We start from the raw sequence: 14432 nt of genomic DNA, 5'->3' as shown, positions 1-14432 counted from the left end.
CGTTGTGTGCTTGTAGATCGGCTGTTTTCACTAGTCTTGTGCGACGGTCTTGTATGATGTATGTTTTGTATTTATCATTTTAAAAACTATTTAAACTAGTGAAAACAGCCGATCTACAAGCACACAACGCTGCGCGGTGCGAGGCGTTGTGTGCCTGTAGATCTGCTGTTTTCACTAGTCTTGTGCGACGGTCTTGTATGATGAAGCAGGGCTTTACTTTATGAAAAAACATACACATTTGAAACTTGGAGATACAAGGTTTCTGCCTGACAGTGACGTTATACACCTTTCTGCCTGCCTTCCTCTCTCCCCTTCTTTCACCCCAGCCCCAACCCTCTCCACCTTTCACTTCTCATCTCTCTCTCTCTGTTTCTCTCTCCCTCTCGGCTCCTACAGTATATAGCCTGTCCATTGATCCAGAGTTGCAGGGCACGGGCTTGGGCTTAAAGGTGACAGCGGCCGTGTTAATGTGGAGCGGTCAGGGAGGCCGGCGGGTGGCTTTATGAAGTGTAGATGTAGTGCGGCTGCTTCGAGGGGCCAACAGGCTCTCTATTGAAGTCAGAGGGGCCCCGTGGGGGCCGCGGGGGCCCGACGAGAGAGAGCCTGACTTCCACGTTCCACCTGCCTCCAGGCTCCTGTCCCTATTCTGTCTCTCTGTCCTGCTCTCGTTAGCTCCCCTGTCCTTTCAACTCTAACCCTCTCCTCGCTCGCCTCCTTTCCTCTCCTGCCTCTTCTCTTCTCTTCTCTTCTCTTCTCTTCTCTTCTCTTCTCTTCTCTTCTCTTCTCTTCTCTTCTCCTAAAGGCTTTATCATAGTCACTTTTAGGTGATAAGCTATCACCTAAAGATGTGATGGCCATCATAGTCACGGACTTACGGTGAAGTCCTATCACAGCGCCTCTGTGCCTCTGGTCTAAGTGGGTTAAGGCCAACAAAACCCCACACGGAAAATCTGCACACTTTACATGCTCTTTTTATATATTTTTATCCCACGATTTTGCAACCCATTTTCACCCAGTGCCAATTGCCTAAGCAATCCTGGGCTCTGCTCTCCCTCTGCCGCGCCTGGGGAGACAACGGACTGACCTCATGCTTCCTTCAATGCATGAGTAGTCCAAGTTGTTTCTTTTCACCTGACAGGGGGGACTTCCTCGGGATGGACGTAGCGCGTGGAAGGAACACGTTATTCCAACCAGTTCCTTTCCCCTCCATCAAGCGCCCCGGCTGGCCAGGGGGAGGCATTATTGAGACCAGGATTACTGCATGTTTTTGTGAGGGTATCAACCCTAGGAGACACGGGGAGAACATGCAAAGAGACACAGACAGACAGTCAGTCAGTCAGTCAGTCAGTCAGGGTGAGACAGAACGCACAAACTTAACGCACATGATCGGCCTAGTTGCTGGACAGGGGAAGGATTCAAATGATCTGTATTTCTATGCATAAGCAGTCCGACACGTTGGCGTGTCAAATTAGATAGCCAACGGTGTCTTCAAGGCTGCGGCGTGCATGCAATTCAAAAGGAATCTGCGGCGCTGCGATTCGGCATCTCGCAATACTTCACTGCTATTGAATTATTGATAAATAACACTTCATTATAAGGGTTGTAGCCGAGCCTTCTTCCCGACCAGGGAGACACGGGCAGCCTCCCCATTCCACATGCCTCTCATGAAACAGCCACAACGCTCCGCGTACAAATGAATGTAGTCGACGGTGGTGGACATGGAAAGAAGTACTTGAGTTTTTTTTTTTTTTCTTTTTTACTTTTTTTTCCCACGATTACGTCCCGGTAGGACTGCATGTTCTTTTTAGGGTACCTACCCTAGGGGATACGGGGAGAACATGCAAACTCCACACAGAGTCTGTCTTGTGGGTACTTTTACTTTAGTTGAGTATTTACAATTGAGTCTACCCCACTAGATCTCAGTGTTAAAAAATGACTACTGCGCTGGAGTTGTATTACAACTACAGTTGCTAATTACTTTGCAGATTATGATTTTCTAGTATATTGTGCTGATCAGAGCAATGCTCACCAAATTCTGGCTATTCATGGCCAGTAACATTATCGTAACACTGTTGTAGCATACAGGTTTGATCGGAGTAACGGTGGGCCTGAACAATGTTTATCCCCTTGGGGGCCCCTGGCAAAGGCAAGCTGGGTTGCACAACGCGGCCCCTAGTTTGACTATTGTCATGGCAGATGCCTGGGCAGTGTTCGTGCCAGGGTTTGGAGCGGACTGGACACTGACACGTGGCTCTGGTGTGATTACTGTCATGGAGATCCCTGTCTGCAGAACCAGCCGTTAGTGTGGTATGTGGCCGATGTGGCCTCCATATATGAGCATTCCCATATGAAGTCCTGTTAGATATGGGCTTAATATTGATGACATCAGGGAACTCCATATATGGGCATAAAAGGGATTATTTTAGTGTGATGTCAGAGTGGCAAACCCATTATGTTAAGAGTGGTTCCCCTGACTTCACAGCATGATGTCAGAGTAACAAACCTGTAGAACCACAGATTATAGACCAAGAACATACGGACAAGCTGTGTCACATACTAAACATGTGACCTATGGTCGCAACTAAACTGCGACCTACGGTCGCAACTAAAACATTTTAGTGACAAAAGTGACTAAAACTAAATGTTATTCAAAAGACTATGAAATGTGCTGTCAATATTAACACGGCTGGGAGCAACGGATGTGCCGATGTTACCTTTGTGACATCCACGGTCACGGTCGACCCACCCTCTAGGTAATTTTAATATATATATATAGGATTAAAGCATTAATTAACTGATAAATGATGTTGTTGTATAGGTTAATCTACCCAGAAGCGCACAAAGTAATTAAAACCAGACCCAAACTTTACCAGCTGCAACAATTAAAGTGTTGAAAACATCATGTGCAAAATGAGTATGTTTATATACCGATACTCAGTGGCGTCAGTTCAGCAAAAGCTAGGGTATGGTAAATATGGGAGTCGGGGTTTGTCCGTTTTTTTCACCGGGTTTCTACGGTTGGGCTGGATATGGCAGCCTGGAACGATTGTTCAAGTGCAGCTAAACTTGGCATGCAATTGGCACAATTAACAATAATGCATTGCACCCATGTGCAGCTGACCTGCCGAACCTGGAAATATACCACTGTGTCAAGATGGGGAGAATACAAGTGTGGAGAATATAATTATAACGGGGACTGCACCTGACCATTTTGTAAAATGTTGCATTTGTAGTTATTTTACTGTAATTTAACAACATAATAACCAGCACAGATAGACAAAGACATTAATGGATTTATATTTAAAAGTAACTTTTATTTCCCCCCCTGGACCGCCCCTGCCGATACTTTGGTTAAATGACGAATACAGTAGTCCAGTAGCCAGCCCATAGAGCCCCATTGTGAACCCGGACATTTTGAGTACCCTAAAGTTTTGTTAGAAATGTTGAGTATGGGTCCCCAGCATGTAGAAACTGCCGGATGCTAACTTGCATATGTTGGGCAATTTTCATAATTAGCATAATCACCTATAATAATGGAAAATATGTCAAAAACTGATTGGCCGATTTGAACAATATTGGAGTGGTTTTGGGGGTTATTGAGGATGCTGAAACCATTTCTGACATTTTCTAAATTCAAAACGGCCGTTCTAAACCGGAAATGGCCACATACCAACTTAAATTGGGATGATTTTGATACTTTTTTGTTGATTTTGATTATGAATTAAATTATAAATGTGGTTATTTATATGCTTATAGATTATCTGCATTTCGAAAGCAAAATATAGACAATCCACACAAAATGATTAGAACAATGACTGCCACAATAGCCTATCAAAAATAGTCACTTCATCATTTGGAAAATCAACAAAAAAATATCAAAATCATCCCAATTTAAGTTGGTATATGGCCATTTCCGGTTTAAAACGGCCATTTTGAATTTAGAAAATGTCAGAAATGGATTCAGCATCCTCAATAACCCCCAAAACCACTCCAATATTGTTCAAAACGGCCAATCAGTTTTTGACATATTTTTCATTATTATGAAAAATGGGCCGCCCTTCGGGCGGCCCAGCGTCTAGTCGGCGACCTGGCCAACTCGGAACAATGTAAATAGGGAATGAATGCCCCGCCCTTTAATGCAAACCCCATTATACCTGTTTTCATAGGACCCGTTTTGACCATCTGTCTGCCTGTGTCCATTTATGCCCATATATGGAGATATCTGTATCTGTCTGTCTGTCTGTCGGCGTCCATTTTATGTCCATATATGGAGATCACTGCAGTTATAGTTCTGGGTCCATTTTATGCCCATATATGGAGATATCTGTCTATCTGCGTCCATTTTATGCCCATATATGGAGTATCTGTCTGTGCCTCCAACTGTGTTGCAGACACAGTGCCGGTTCCCCCTTTAATGCAAACCTCATTATACCTGTTGTCATAGGACCCGTTTTGAACATCTGTTTGCCTGTGTCCATTTATGCCCATATATGGAGATATCTGTATCTGTCTGTCTGCGTCCATTTTATGCCCATATATGGAGATCTTTGACCATCTGTTTGCCTCTGTCCATTTATGTCCATATATGGAGATATCTGTATCTGTCTGTCTGCAATCCATTTTATGCCCATATATGGGGGCATTCATTTTATGCCCATATATGGAGTATCTGTCTGTGCCTCCAACTGTGTTGCAGACACAGTGCCGGTTCCCCCTTTAATGCAAACCTCATTATACCTGTTGTCATAGGACCCGTTTTGAACATCTGTTTGCCTGTGTCCATTTATGCCCATATATGGAGATATCTGTATCTGTCTGTCTGCGTCCATTTTATGCCCATATATGGAGATCTTTGACCATCTGTTTGCCTCTGTCCATTTATGTCCATATATGGAGATATCTGTATCTGTCTGTCTGCAATCCATTTTATGCCCATATATGGGGGCATTCATTTTATGCCCATATATGGAGAACGCGCGTGCCCGTGGGACGAACGGTTCTCGAGATACGCGGATTACATACATACATACACACACACTCACAGAGATTTTTTGTTGACTCATGTGGCGTACGTGATGTCAGAGCCTTTTATGAAGTGATGTCACAATGAGTCAGAGCTTTCGCCGATTTCCTCCGGAACAGCCTGATGTCAACAATCAACCCCGCATAAGGAGATTCCGAACGTTTCGCGCCGTTTCGGAAAAAACGCGCGTCGGGTCGGGTCGAGGCCGGGCACTGCACTCCGCGCCGCGGCGTGCCCATATATGGGGGCATTCATTTTATGCCCATATATGGAGAACGCGCGTGCCCGTGGGACGAACGGTTCTCGAGATACGCGGATTACATACATACATACACACACACTCACAGAGATTTTTTGTTGACTCATGTGGCGTACGTGATGTCAGAGCCTTTTATGAAGTGATGTCACAATGAGTCAGAGCTTTCGCCGATTTCCTCCGGAACAGCCTGATGTCAACAATCAACCCCGCATAAGGAGATTCCGAACGTTTCGCGCCGTTTCGGAAAAAAACGCGTGTCGGGTCGGGTCGAGGCCGGGCACTGCACTCCGCGCCGCGGCGGAGAACGCGCGTGCCGAATCTGAAGCCGGTGGGACGAACGGTTCTCGAGATACGCGGATTACATACACGCAGACACGCAGAGACTTCTCGCATTTATAGATAGATTATGCTAATTAAAGCTAATTATGCTAATTATGAAAAAACTTTAGGGTACTCAAAATGTCCAGGTTCACTTTCTGGCTACTAGACTACAGGAGTTTTACTTGTAACAGACAGTTCTTACATTGTGGTATGGCTACTACTTTTACTTCATCCAGTTCTTTCCAGTGGTAGCAATGATTGAGCGATACGCAGAGCTTAGATATCAGTTCTTCTGCCTGCAGTAATACACCTCCCACATTTGCACAGTGCAGTTAGCGGGGAATGATCGCTTCTTAGCTGGTGTAACACCTATCTCCAGGGGCTGTTCAGTATTATACTATTTATACTAATCTGTTTTGTATTCTGTCTTGTCCAAGTGTGCTCTTTATTGAATTCAAGTGTTTCTTTGTAAAATTCTAAAAGTCAACGTCTAAAGTGCTTGCTGGTCGATAATAATAGTTACTGTGTCTTATTTAGATCTATGCCAGCTTTGCGGTCTACTTCCTTTTCTTGTTATTTTTTTTATAGCACAGTATAGTTTTCATATAGTGGGTAATTGAATTTGCATTAATAATTCAATTCATTTGAGATCATCACAACTCAATAAATATATGAATGCCTATTCTAGTCTAACTAACACATTTCTAATATAGAATTATGGCATTTAGGAAAAATACTGTAATATTCTATAGAGCACATTGTGGTTGTTGGGCAGAAATGTTGTCTCCATACTTCCACTTTTATTGAATATTTGTTTTTCTGTAACTTTATCCATTATTACTTTTAGTGTTGTTGCTGCTACAATGTATTGTATGTCATCATGGAATCGAGGAAAATTAATTGCATAATTACCCCATAAATAGTGGTTCTCAAACTTTTCAGGCCGGGACCCCCAAAATAATCATATTTTAACTGGGGACCCCCCCCACCCTGACGAGCACTAAGAGTTGAGGCATTACATTTTGTATAACAAGGTTATATTGTGAAAATAGCAGATCTACATGCTCTGTGAGATGTAGATCGGCTATTTTCACAATTTCGGCCTCCAATATTTGACAATTTGTCCAATGGTTAATTTGTCATTTTACCCTATACACTTAAACGTTATGTTGGTTTGTTTACTGTTGAGTGAGAAAACAATATTTCACATTAAGTTAATCATCTGGTGGACGCCCCAAAATAATTTGAGGACCCCCCTGGGGGTCCCGACCCACAGGTTGAGAACCACTGCCGTAAATTACCCCCCCTGACCTTGCAGCAACTTAAAGGTTGACAGTCAGCTTTATGCTTTAACTATTGAAAAATAGCAGATATACAAGCTCACAGCGCGGCACCGAGTGCCGCGCTGCGAGCTTGTAGATCTGCTATTTTTGAAAAATCGTGAAAATTAGAATTTTGACCTGATTCTATAAGTGTCTTTTGAATCCTTCTAAGGTTTTTTTGAAAAACCCTATGTTTCTATGTCAGCAATCTGGCCAGCCATTGTCAACGAAAAGGTCCTTTTCACTTCAACTGGAGCTCAGTTAGTCTGTTCTTGAGAGACTACTATGTCAGTGTTTCTCAAACCTTTTCATGTGGACTTTCATGTGGACTTCACAACTTTTAAAAATAGCAGATCTACAAGCTTGCAGCTCGGTGCCGCGCTGTGATCTGCTATTTTTCAATAGTTGAAGCATTCAATAATTCTAGGTCTAAATGGGTTTTAAATGCCTAAAATTTAAAAACAATTCTCTCTGCCCTGTCCCTTCTGCCTTCTCCCCTCTCCCCCCACCCCCCCCCCCCCCCCCCCCCCCCACCCCCGGCCCCCCCTGCTTCCCCCCAGGAGGCCCTGATCATGGCCAGCATGGAGCACCCCCACCTGGTGCGTCTGCTGGGCGTGTGCCTGAGCCCCACCATCCAGCTGGTGACGCAGCTCATGCCGCACGGCTGCCTGCTGGACTACGTGCACGAGCACAAGGACAACATCGGCTCCCAGCTGCTGCTCAACTGGTCCGTCCAGATCGCCAAGGTAAGAGGAGACGCAAGCGAGCAAGCAAGCAAGCGAGCAAGCAAGCCAAGGGGGGTCGACACACACCAAGGGGCGAGTTTCGTTCACAGGAAAATGAAGCCACTTCCGGGTTCTCCTTTTTTGAAGCGGTGAAAGCCGCTTCCAAGGAGTGGCTTTGTCTGTCCCGTGCGTTCAGGATTGAGGATTGGTCAAGCTTCACATTGCTTAAAAAATACATATATTTAAAGATTTGCACACATTTTCACAACTTTTCAAAAATAGCAGATCTACAAGCTCGCGCTGTGAGCTTGTATATCTGCTATTTTTCAATAGCTAAAGTTACTAGGGCCCCTCCACCTTGGGCCCTAGTAACTCAGTCCCACTTCCCCCCCTTGTTACGCCCCTGAATGGGGGAACAGATTGCGTGTGCACATGTGGCATTGTAAAAGCATTTCCTGCAAGCTGGAGACAGATTGGAACATGTTTCAGGGGATATTGTAATCCGTTTGAATCTCTTCCATATTCCATTGTTCCCGCTGTTTGACATAACACAGCCTTATCGAGTTTATAATCGACGGTTCAGCGCACAGTGGAATACAAAGTCGCATACAAAACGGTGCAAACATAAGCTGTTGTTTACACAAGAGTAGTGCAGTGTTCTGTGTGAATTAATGCAGTGCTGTGCACACGAGCGCAAGTGTGTGTGTGTGTGTGTGTGTGTGTATGTGTGTGTGTCAGTGGTGGAAAAAGTACTCACATTCTTTACTTAAGTAAAAGTACTGCAGTATAGAAATACTCTGTTAGGGTGCCCTCAAACCAAAATACCTAGAGTGGAATCCGCCAATGCATTTCAATGAGAATGCACGTTTTTTGCCAGTAGAGGATTTCTGCAAAAAACGCTCCATTCTCAGGAATTCAAAATATACGTGAGTAAAAGTATGAACGTGTTGGCGCCAAAATGTACTCAAAGCACCAAAAGTAAAATACAAAATGTTTGAAAATAGCAGATCTACAAGCTGGGATTCGCGTTGCGTTGTGAGCTTGTAGATCGACTATTTTCAAATAGCCTGGTTTACAATAGGGTTAAAGTGGTCCATGTATGTTTTATAAGATTATAATTTATATCTGCAAAGTAACTAGTAACTAAAGGTCTCAAATACGTGTAGTTGAGTAAAAGTACAATAATTGGATCCGAGATGTAATGGAGTAGAAGTATTGTATTGGAAATTGTAAATACTCAAGTAAAGTACACATACCTAAAATGTTTACATAAATCCATTACTTAAGTAAATGTACTTAGGCTAGTTACTTTACACCACTGGGTGTGTGTGTGTGTGTGTGTGTGTGTGTGTGTGTGTGTGTGTGTGTGTGTGTGTGTGTGTGCGTGTGCGTGTGTGTGTCAGTTTTTGGCTACCATGAAGCTATATACTCTCCGTTGGGAGAACAGATTCTTCGCCGCCGATCAATCAACAGTACCTTATGTTGAGGGTTTGAATCCATGCCGATGACTCGTGGCTACGGTCTTTTTTCGTCTCCATGAAATGAAAAACACAGCAGGAGTGATCAGCGCCCGACTCTCGTTTCATAATCGGTAAATAAAACGAGCCAAACCCCCCCACCCACCGCCAGAATGCTTGATAATGGCGTAATTGCTCGGGAAGTTTTTGAGTTCTGATTGAGTTTCTCTCCGTCTTTCTTTGACACCGAGCCGGCTGGCGTGGGGACGTTGCCGGACCATTACATGCTGCCTGGGTGCACATCTGCTCCGGGAGGACAGACGCTCGCCCAAATCTGCTTTGTGGAGAGACGGTCGCGGCCATTAACCCATTCAGAACGGGTACACATATCGATATCGTGTATCATTATTTTATGCTTTAAACTAATGAAAAATAGCAGATATACAAGCTCACAGCGCGGCACCGAGTGCCGCGCTGCGAGCTTGTAGATCTGCTATTTTTTGAAAAATCGTGAAAATTAGAATTTTGACCCGATTCTATAAGTGTCTTTTGAATCCTTCTAAGGTTTTTTGAAAAACCTATGTTTCTATGACGGCAATCTGGCTAGCCATCGTCAAAGAAAAGGTCCTTTTCACTTAACTGGAGCTCAGTCTGTTCTTTAGAGACTACTATGTCAGTGGTGCTCAAACCTTTTCATGTGAAGGACCCCCAAACTGATATTTATTTGGCCACAGACCCCCATCTCAAAATATTTAGTTCCAGGGAACCCCCCAGAAGCAAAATTTGAGTTACAAACGTTCGCTTTGAAAATACATATATTCAAAGATTTGCACACATTTTCACGACTTTTTTCAAAAATAGCAGATCTACAAGCTCGCAGCGCGGCACCGCGCTGTGAGCTTGTATATCTGCTATTTTTCACTGGTTAAAGAAGCATTCAATAATTCTAGGCCTAAATGGGTTAAATTGTCTGGAAAGGAGCTAAATCACTCTCTCCGGCTCGGATTGCGCCCCGGAATAAATTTAGCCAAGATGCTGCGAATATTGTGTTAGAGCAGCTGTAAGGTCGGCTCCTCGACAAGTCCTGATTAATTTCGCCGCGGCTGATAGCGTCCGTTCCTCAACTCTTAACTACCTTCACTCTGATTGAATGGCCCGCGCTACTTATTCCCCCCAAAATGGACTAAATGGCCTCCCCAGGAGCCGTGTTAAGCCATTTAGGCCTAAAAATAGCAGATATACAAGCTCACAGCGCGGCACCGAGTGCCGCGCTGCGAGCTTGTAGATCTGCTATTTTTGAAAAATCGTGAAAATGTGTGGAAATGTTTCAATATATATTTTTCAAAGCAAACTTTTGTAACTCAAATCTCTGCTTCTGGGGGGGTCCCTGGAACAACATATTTTGAGATGGGGGTCTGCGGCCAAATAAATGTAATTTTGGGGGTCCTTGACATGAAAAAGTTTGAGAACCACTGATTTAGAGGAAGGATTTAGAAGTCGGGTCAAAGATCGGGTCAAAGACATTCAATGACTTGTACACATTTTCGCGATTTTTCAAAAATAGCAGATCTACAAGCTCGCAGCGTGGCACTCGGTGCCACGCTGTGAGCTTGTATATCTGCAGTTTTTCAATAGTTGAAGCATAAAATAATGGTTAAAGTAATTAAAATCTAACACGACTCGGGCGCTTTCCAGGTCTTTGACGGTTAAGCCAGGTGCGTTGTGAGATATACAGGTGCGGCCATTGTACGAGTGACACAATCCTATTGCACGCTGGCTTGAGCTACTGCCGCTGTTCTGGCTACCTTCCCAAAGAGGATTTAGTTTGAAAAATCATTTATAGTGGAGCTACTTTCACAGGGCACTAGAAAAGGTCATTTAGTCCCGGGACTGAGGGATTTCTCGCAGCTAGCCGTGACCAGACGCCACAGCCAGCCGGAGTGCTTTGATTTTTTCTTTTTACCCATAAACCAAACACCGTCACGCTAATGCCGCCATTAGCTTACCTAACTACCAAGCGTGCTCCCGCCAAACGGCACTTATTGACCCGCGCGCGCGGCAATTCCGGGGCAACGCCGGAATCTCTGTCACCGTCCGAGCTTGAGATAATCTCCTCTTCCTCTTTTCGCCGAGACTTGATTGGCCCTCATGGCGTAGCTCTTGAGCAACCGGCGACGACAGCTTTCAGCGGGTCGTGAGCAGAAGCCCCCCCCCCCACCACACACACACACACACACTGTGTGTGTGTGCAGGGGCGTCAATTGGGTATGGCAGGGGTATGCAGCTGCCATACCCTGGGGTCTAGGGGGGAAAATAAAAGTTACTTTTAAATATAAATCCATGAATGTCTCTTTGTCTATCTGTTCTGGTTATAATGTTGTTAAATTACAGTAAAATAACTACAAATGCAAAATGTAACAAAATGGTCACTTTCAAGGTATTATAATTATATATTCTCCCACACTTTTATTCTCCCCATCTTGACAAAATGGTAGCCTATATTCCCAGGTTCCGCAAGTCGGCTGCAAAGGTGCAATTCATTATTGTTAATTTTGGCATGTTTACTAACATGCCAAGTTTAGCTGCACTTGAACAACCGTTCCAGGCTGCCATATCCAGACCAAGAAACCGTAGAAGGGGGTGGGGGTGGGGGGGGGGGGGGGGTGGGGGGGGGTGGGGTGACTTGTTGCCATACCTTAGCTTTTTCTGAACTGACGCCACTGTGTGTGTGTGTGTGTGTGTGTGTGTGTGTGTGTGTGTGTGTGTGTGTGTGTGTGTGTGTGTGTGTGTGTGTGTGTGTGTGTGTGTGTGTGTGTGTGTGTGTGTGTGTGTGTGTGTGGTGTGTGTGTGTATAAAGCGTGATGGATGAATCCCACCGACTCCAGGAACACATTACTTAAATGGGTACTTATTGCCGTAATTGGATTCGATTTCACCTGTGGCGGCTAGTGGGGTTGGGTGGTTGGGTGGAGTAGGGGTGGAGTAGGGGCTCTCATCTGTTTCTCAAGGGCTTTCTTAGCGAGGACAGGAAGAAATGAGTGACACAGACAGACGGAGAGAAACATGCCGCCTGTAGAGGACGAGTCGACGCTTAGACAAACAAGGGACAAACAAGAGAGGTACAGATGGAATTGAAAAGAGAAAAGATCTCGAGAAGCTTACAAGAGGACACAGAGAGTAAGAGAGGGCCTTATTGTCACGTTACAGCAGGGGTCTTCAATGTTTTTCAGGCCGAGGACCCCTTAGTTGAGAGAGAGATGAAGCAGGGACCCCCCCACAACCTGTTCATAGATTCCATATAGTTTAATCGTTTGACAGCACAATCATCATTGTATTTTGGATGCATGTCAATTACTGTACCTGTCAATACTTAACTTGACATTTCACTCTGTACTTAGTCTGCTCTTTCCCCCCTCTACACCAAACCTTTTTGCCTAAAATAGCTGATCTACAAGCTCACAACGCCTCGCAACGCACAACTGCTATTTTTGGCTAAGTTCATAGAATATGGATGCTAGGGTTCAAATGGTTAATATAAAAAAGGAGAAAAAAAGTTTCTACCACACAAGATTTGGAGGACCCCCTGTAGTAACTCTGAGGACCCCCCTAGGGGTCCCGGACCCCCTGTTGAAGACCCTTGCGTTTACAGGTTCACAGGTGTAAAAGAGTGGGCGAAATTCTTTGCCATATACAAGCATCCTTCAATTGCCGTTTCAACATAGGTGGAAACAGATGGAGAAATAGAAAGCAACAGGAAAAACAAACAAGTCAGATATCAATATGGCAGGGTGGAAATATCAATAATATGACTTGGAGGGAAAAGAAACAGAAAGGTCGGAAGAGAATTCAAAGGCAAGAAAATAGATTGAGACGTGCATGGCTAACGAGCCCAGAGTTCACAAACAGTGCATTGACAGTGCCATAATATCGTCTTCCTACACCACGTTAGACCTCAGGGTATGAAGTTAATGCTTCTCAGTCCGTCTCAAAGACTTCTTTGTTTTCTCAGACTCGAAGAGTCGAAATCAGAAGCCACAGAGAGAGAGAGAGAGAGAGAGAGAGAGAGAGAGAGACAGAGAGACAGAGAGACAGACTGAGAGAGGCTCTGGGACAGATGCGGCGGCAGCTCTGACGTGATTAGTTTTCCAAGCAATGAATGAGTTAATCGATTCCGCGGGATCAATAGCACATGGAGGAGACCCGGGCCTTCTTTCTTTTGTTTATCTCCCCCATTACTGGTAATAAGGACCACTCCTGGGAATAGGAATTGCAAATAAGTCCTTTGGCGTTGTCGGACAACAGGGCAATTCACCCGCGGGGTCAAGTGAGAGGTGTTCATGCGGTCGCACACCGGAAAGACACACGTCTCCTCTGACACCCCTGTGTGTGTGGCGCTCCACGGCCTCTGGCACTCTGAAGACACAAAACATGAATAATAAAGACTGCATTTGTGATTAGGAGGGGGGGGTGGGGGGGCGGGAGAAATGATTGAGGAAAACCTCGCTATTAAGCCTCAAAGACCGAGAACGCGCCCGAGTCGCGTTCGATTTTTAAAACTTTAACCATTATTTTATGCTTTAACTATTGAAAAATAGCAGATATGCAAGCTTGCAGCGCGGCACTAGCTGGTAGATCTGCTATTTTTGAAAATGTGTGCAAGTCTTTGAATATGACCCGATCTTTGACCCGACTTCTAAATCCTTCCTCTAAAACAGTGGTTCTCAAACTTTTCCATGTTAAGGACCCCATCTTAAAATATGTTGTTCCAAGGACCCCCCAGAAGCAGAGATTTGAGTTACAAAAGTTTGCTCTGAAAAATATATATTGAGAAATTTGCACACATTTTTTTCAAAAATAGCAGATATACAAGCTTGCAGCGTTAAAGTTAAAGCATTATAAATAATTATTGGCCTAAATAGGTTAAATGAATTTTACATGACTCCAATCCACGGTTGATTAATATGATGAGGACCTGTGTTGCTCTGTGTCTCCCCGTGCCCAGGCGAATCAGCCGTCTGTACCGCGGTCCACAAATACCAGATCTACAAGCTGCCATGAGTTGGGAGCTTGTATAGGTTTTTAGGGGTGCGCAAGTATAGTGAACCAGGAAGAACACACACACACACACACACGCACACACACGCATGCACACACACTAGCTGGGTAGCTTCTAGAGCACGTTTTTATTATTCGCTTTTCGACTCCACCTCACATGTACTGTGTGTGTGTGTGTGTGTGTGTGTGTGTGTGTGTGTGTGTGTGTGTGTGTGTGTGTGTGTGTGTGTGTGTGTGTGTGTGTGTGTGTGTGTGTGTGTGTGTGTGTGT

General features: G+C 44.6%; 1 protein-coding gene across 1 annotated transcript in view; it reads left to right on the top strand.

Annotated features, from left to right (window-relative positions):
* LOC308280042 (receptor tyrosine-protein kinase erbB-4-like) overlaps positions 1–14432 on the top strand; it is a 789750-nt gene that overhangs the window by 522219 nt on the left and 253099 nt on the right. The window contains 1 exon segment of the mRNA XM_080720298.1: positions 7486–7671. Within this exon segment, the coding sequence (XP_080576424.1) occupies positions 7486–7671 (186 nt within the window).

The sequence above is a fragment of the Nannobrachium achirus genome (assembly GCF_963921795.1).
Source record: "Nannobrachium achirus genome assembly, chromosome: 24".
NCBI classification, from domain to species: Eukaryota; Metazoa; Chordata; class Actinopteri; order Myctophiformes; family Myctophidae; genus Nannobrachium; species Nannobrachium achirus.
The sequence above is the reverse complement of the archived record's forward strand: the minus strand, read 5'-3'. Positions and strand labels throughout refer to the sequence as shown.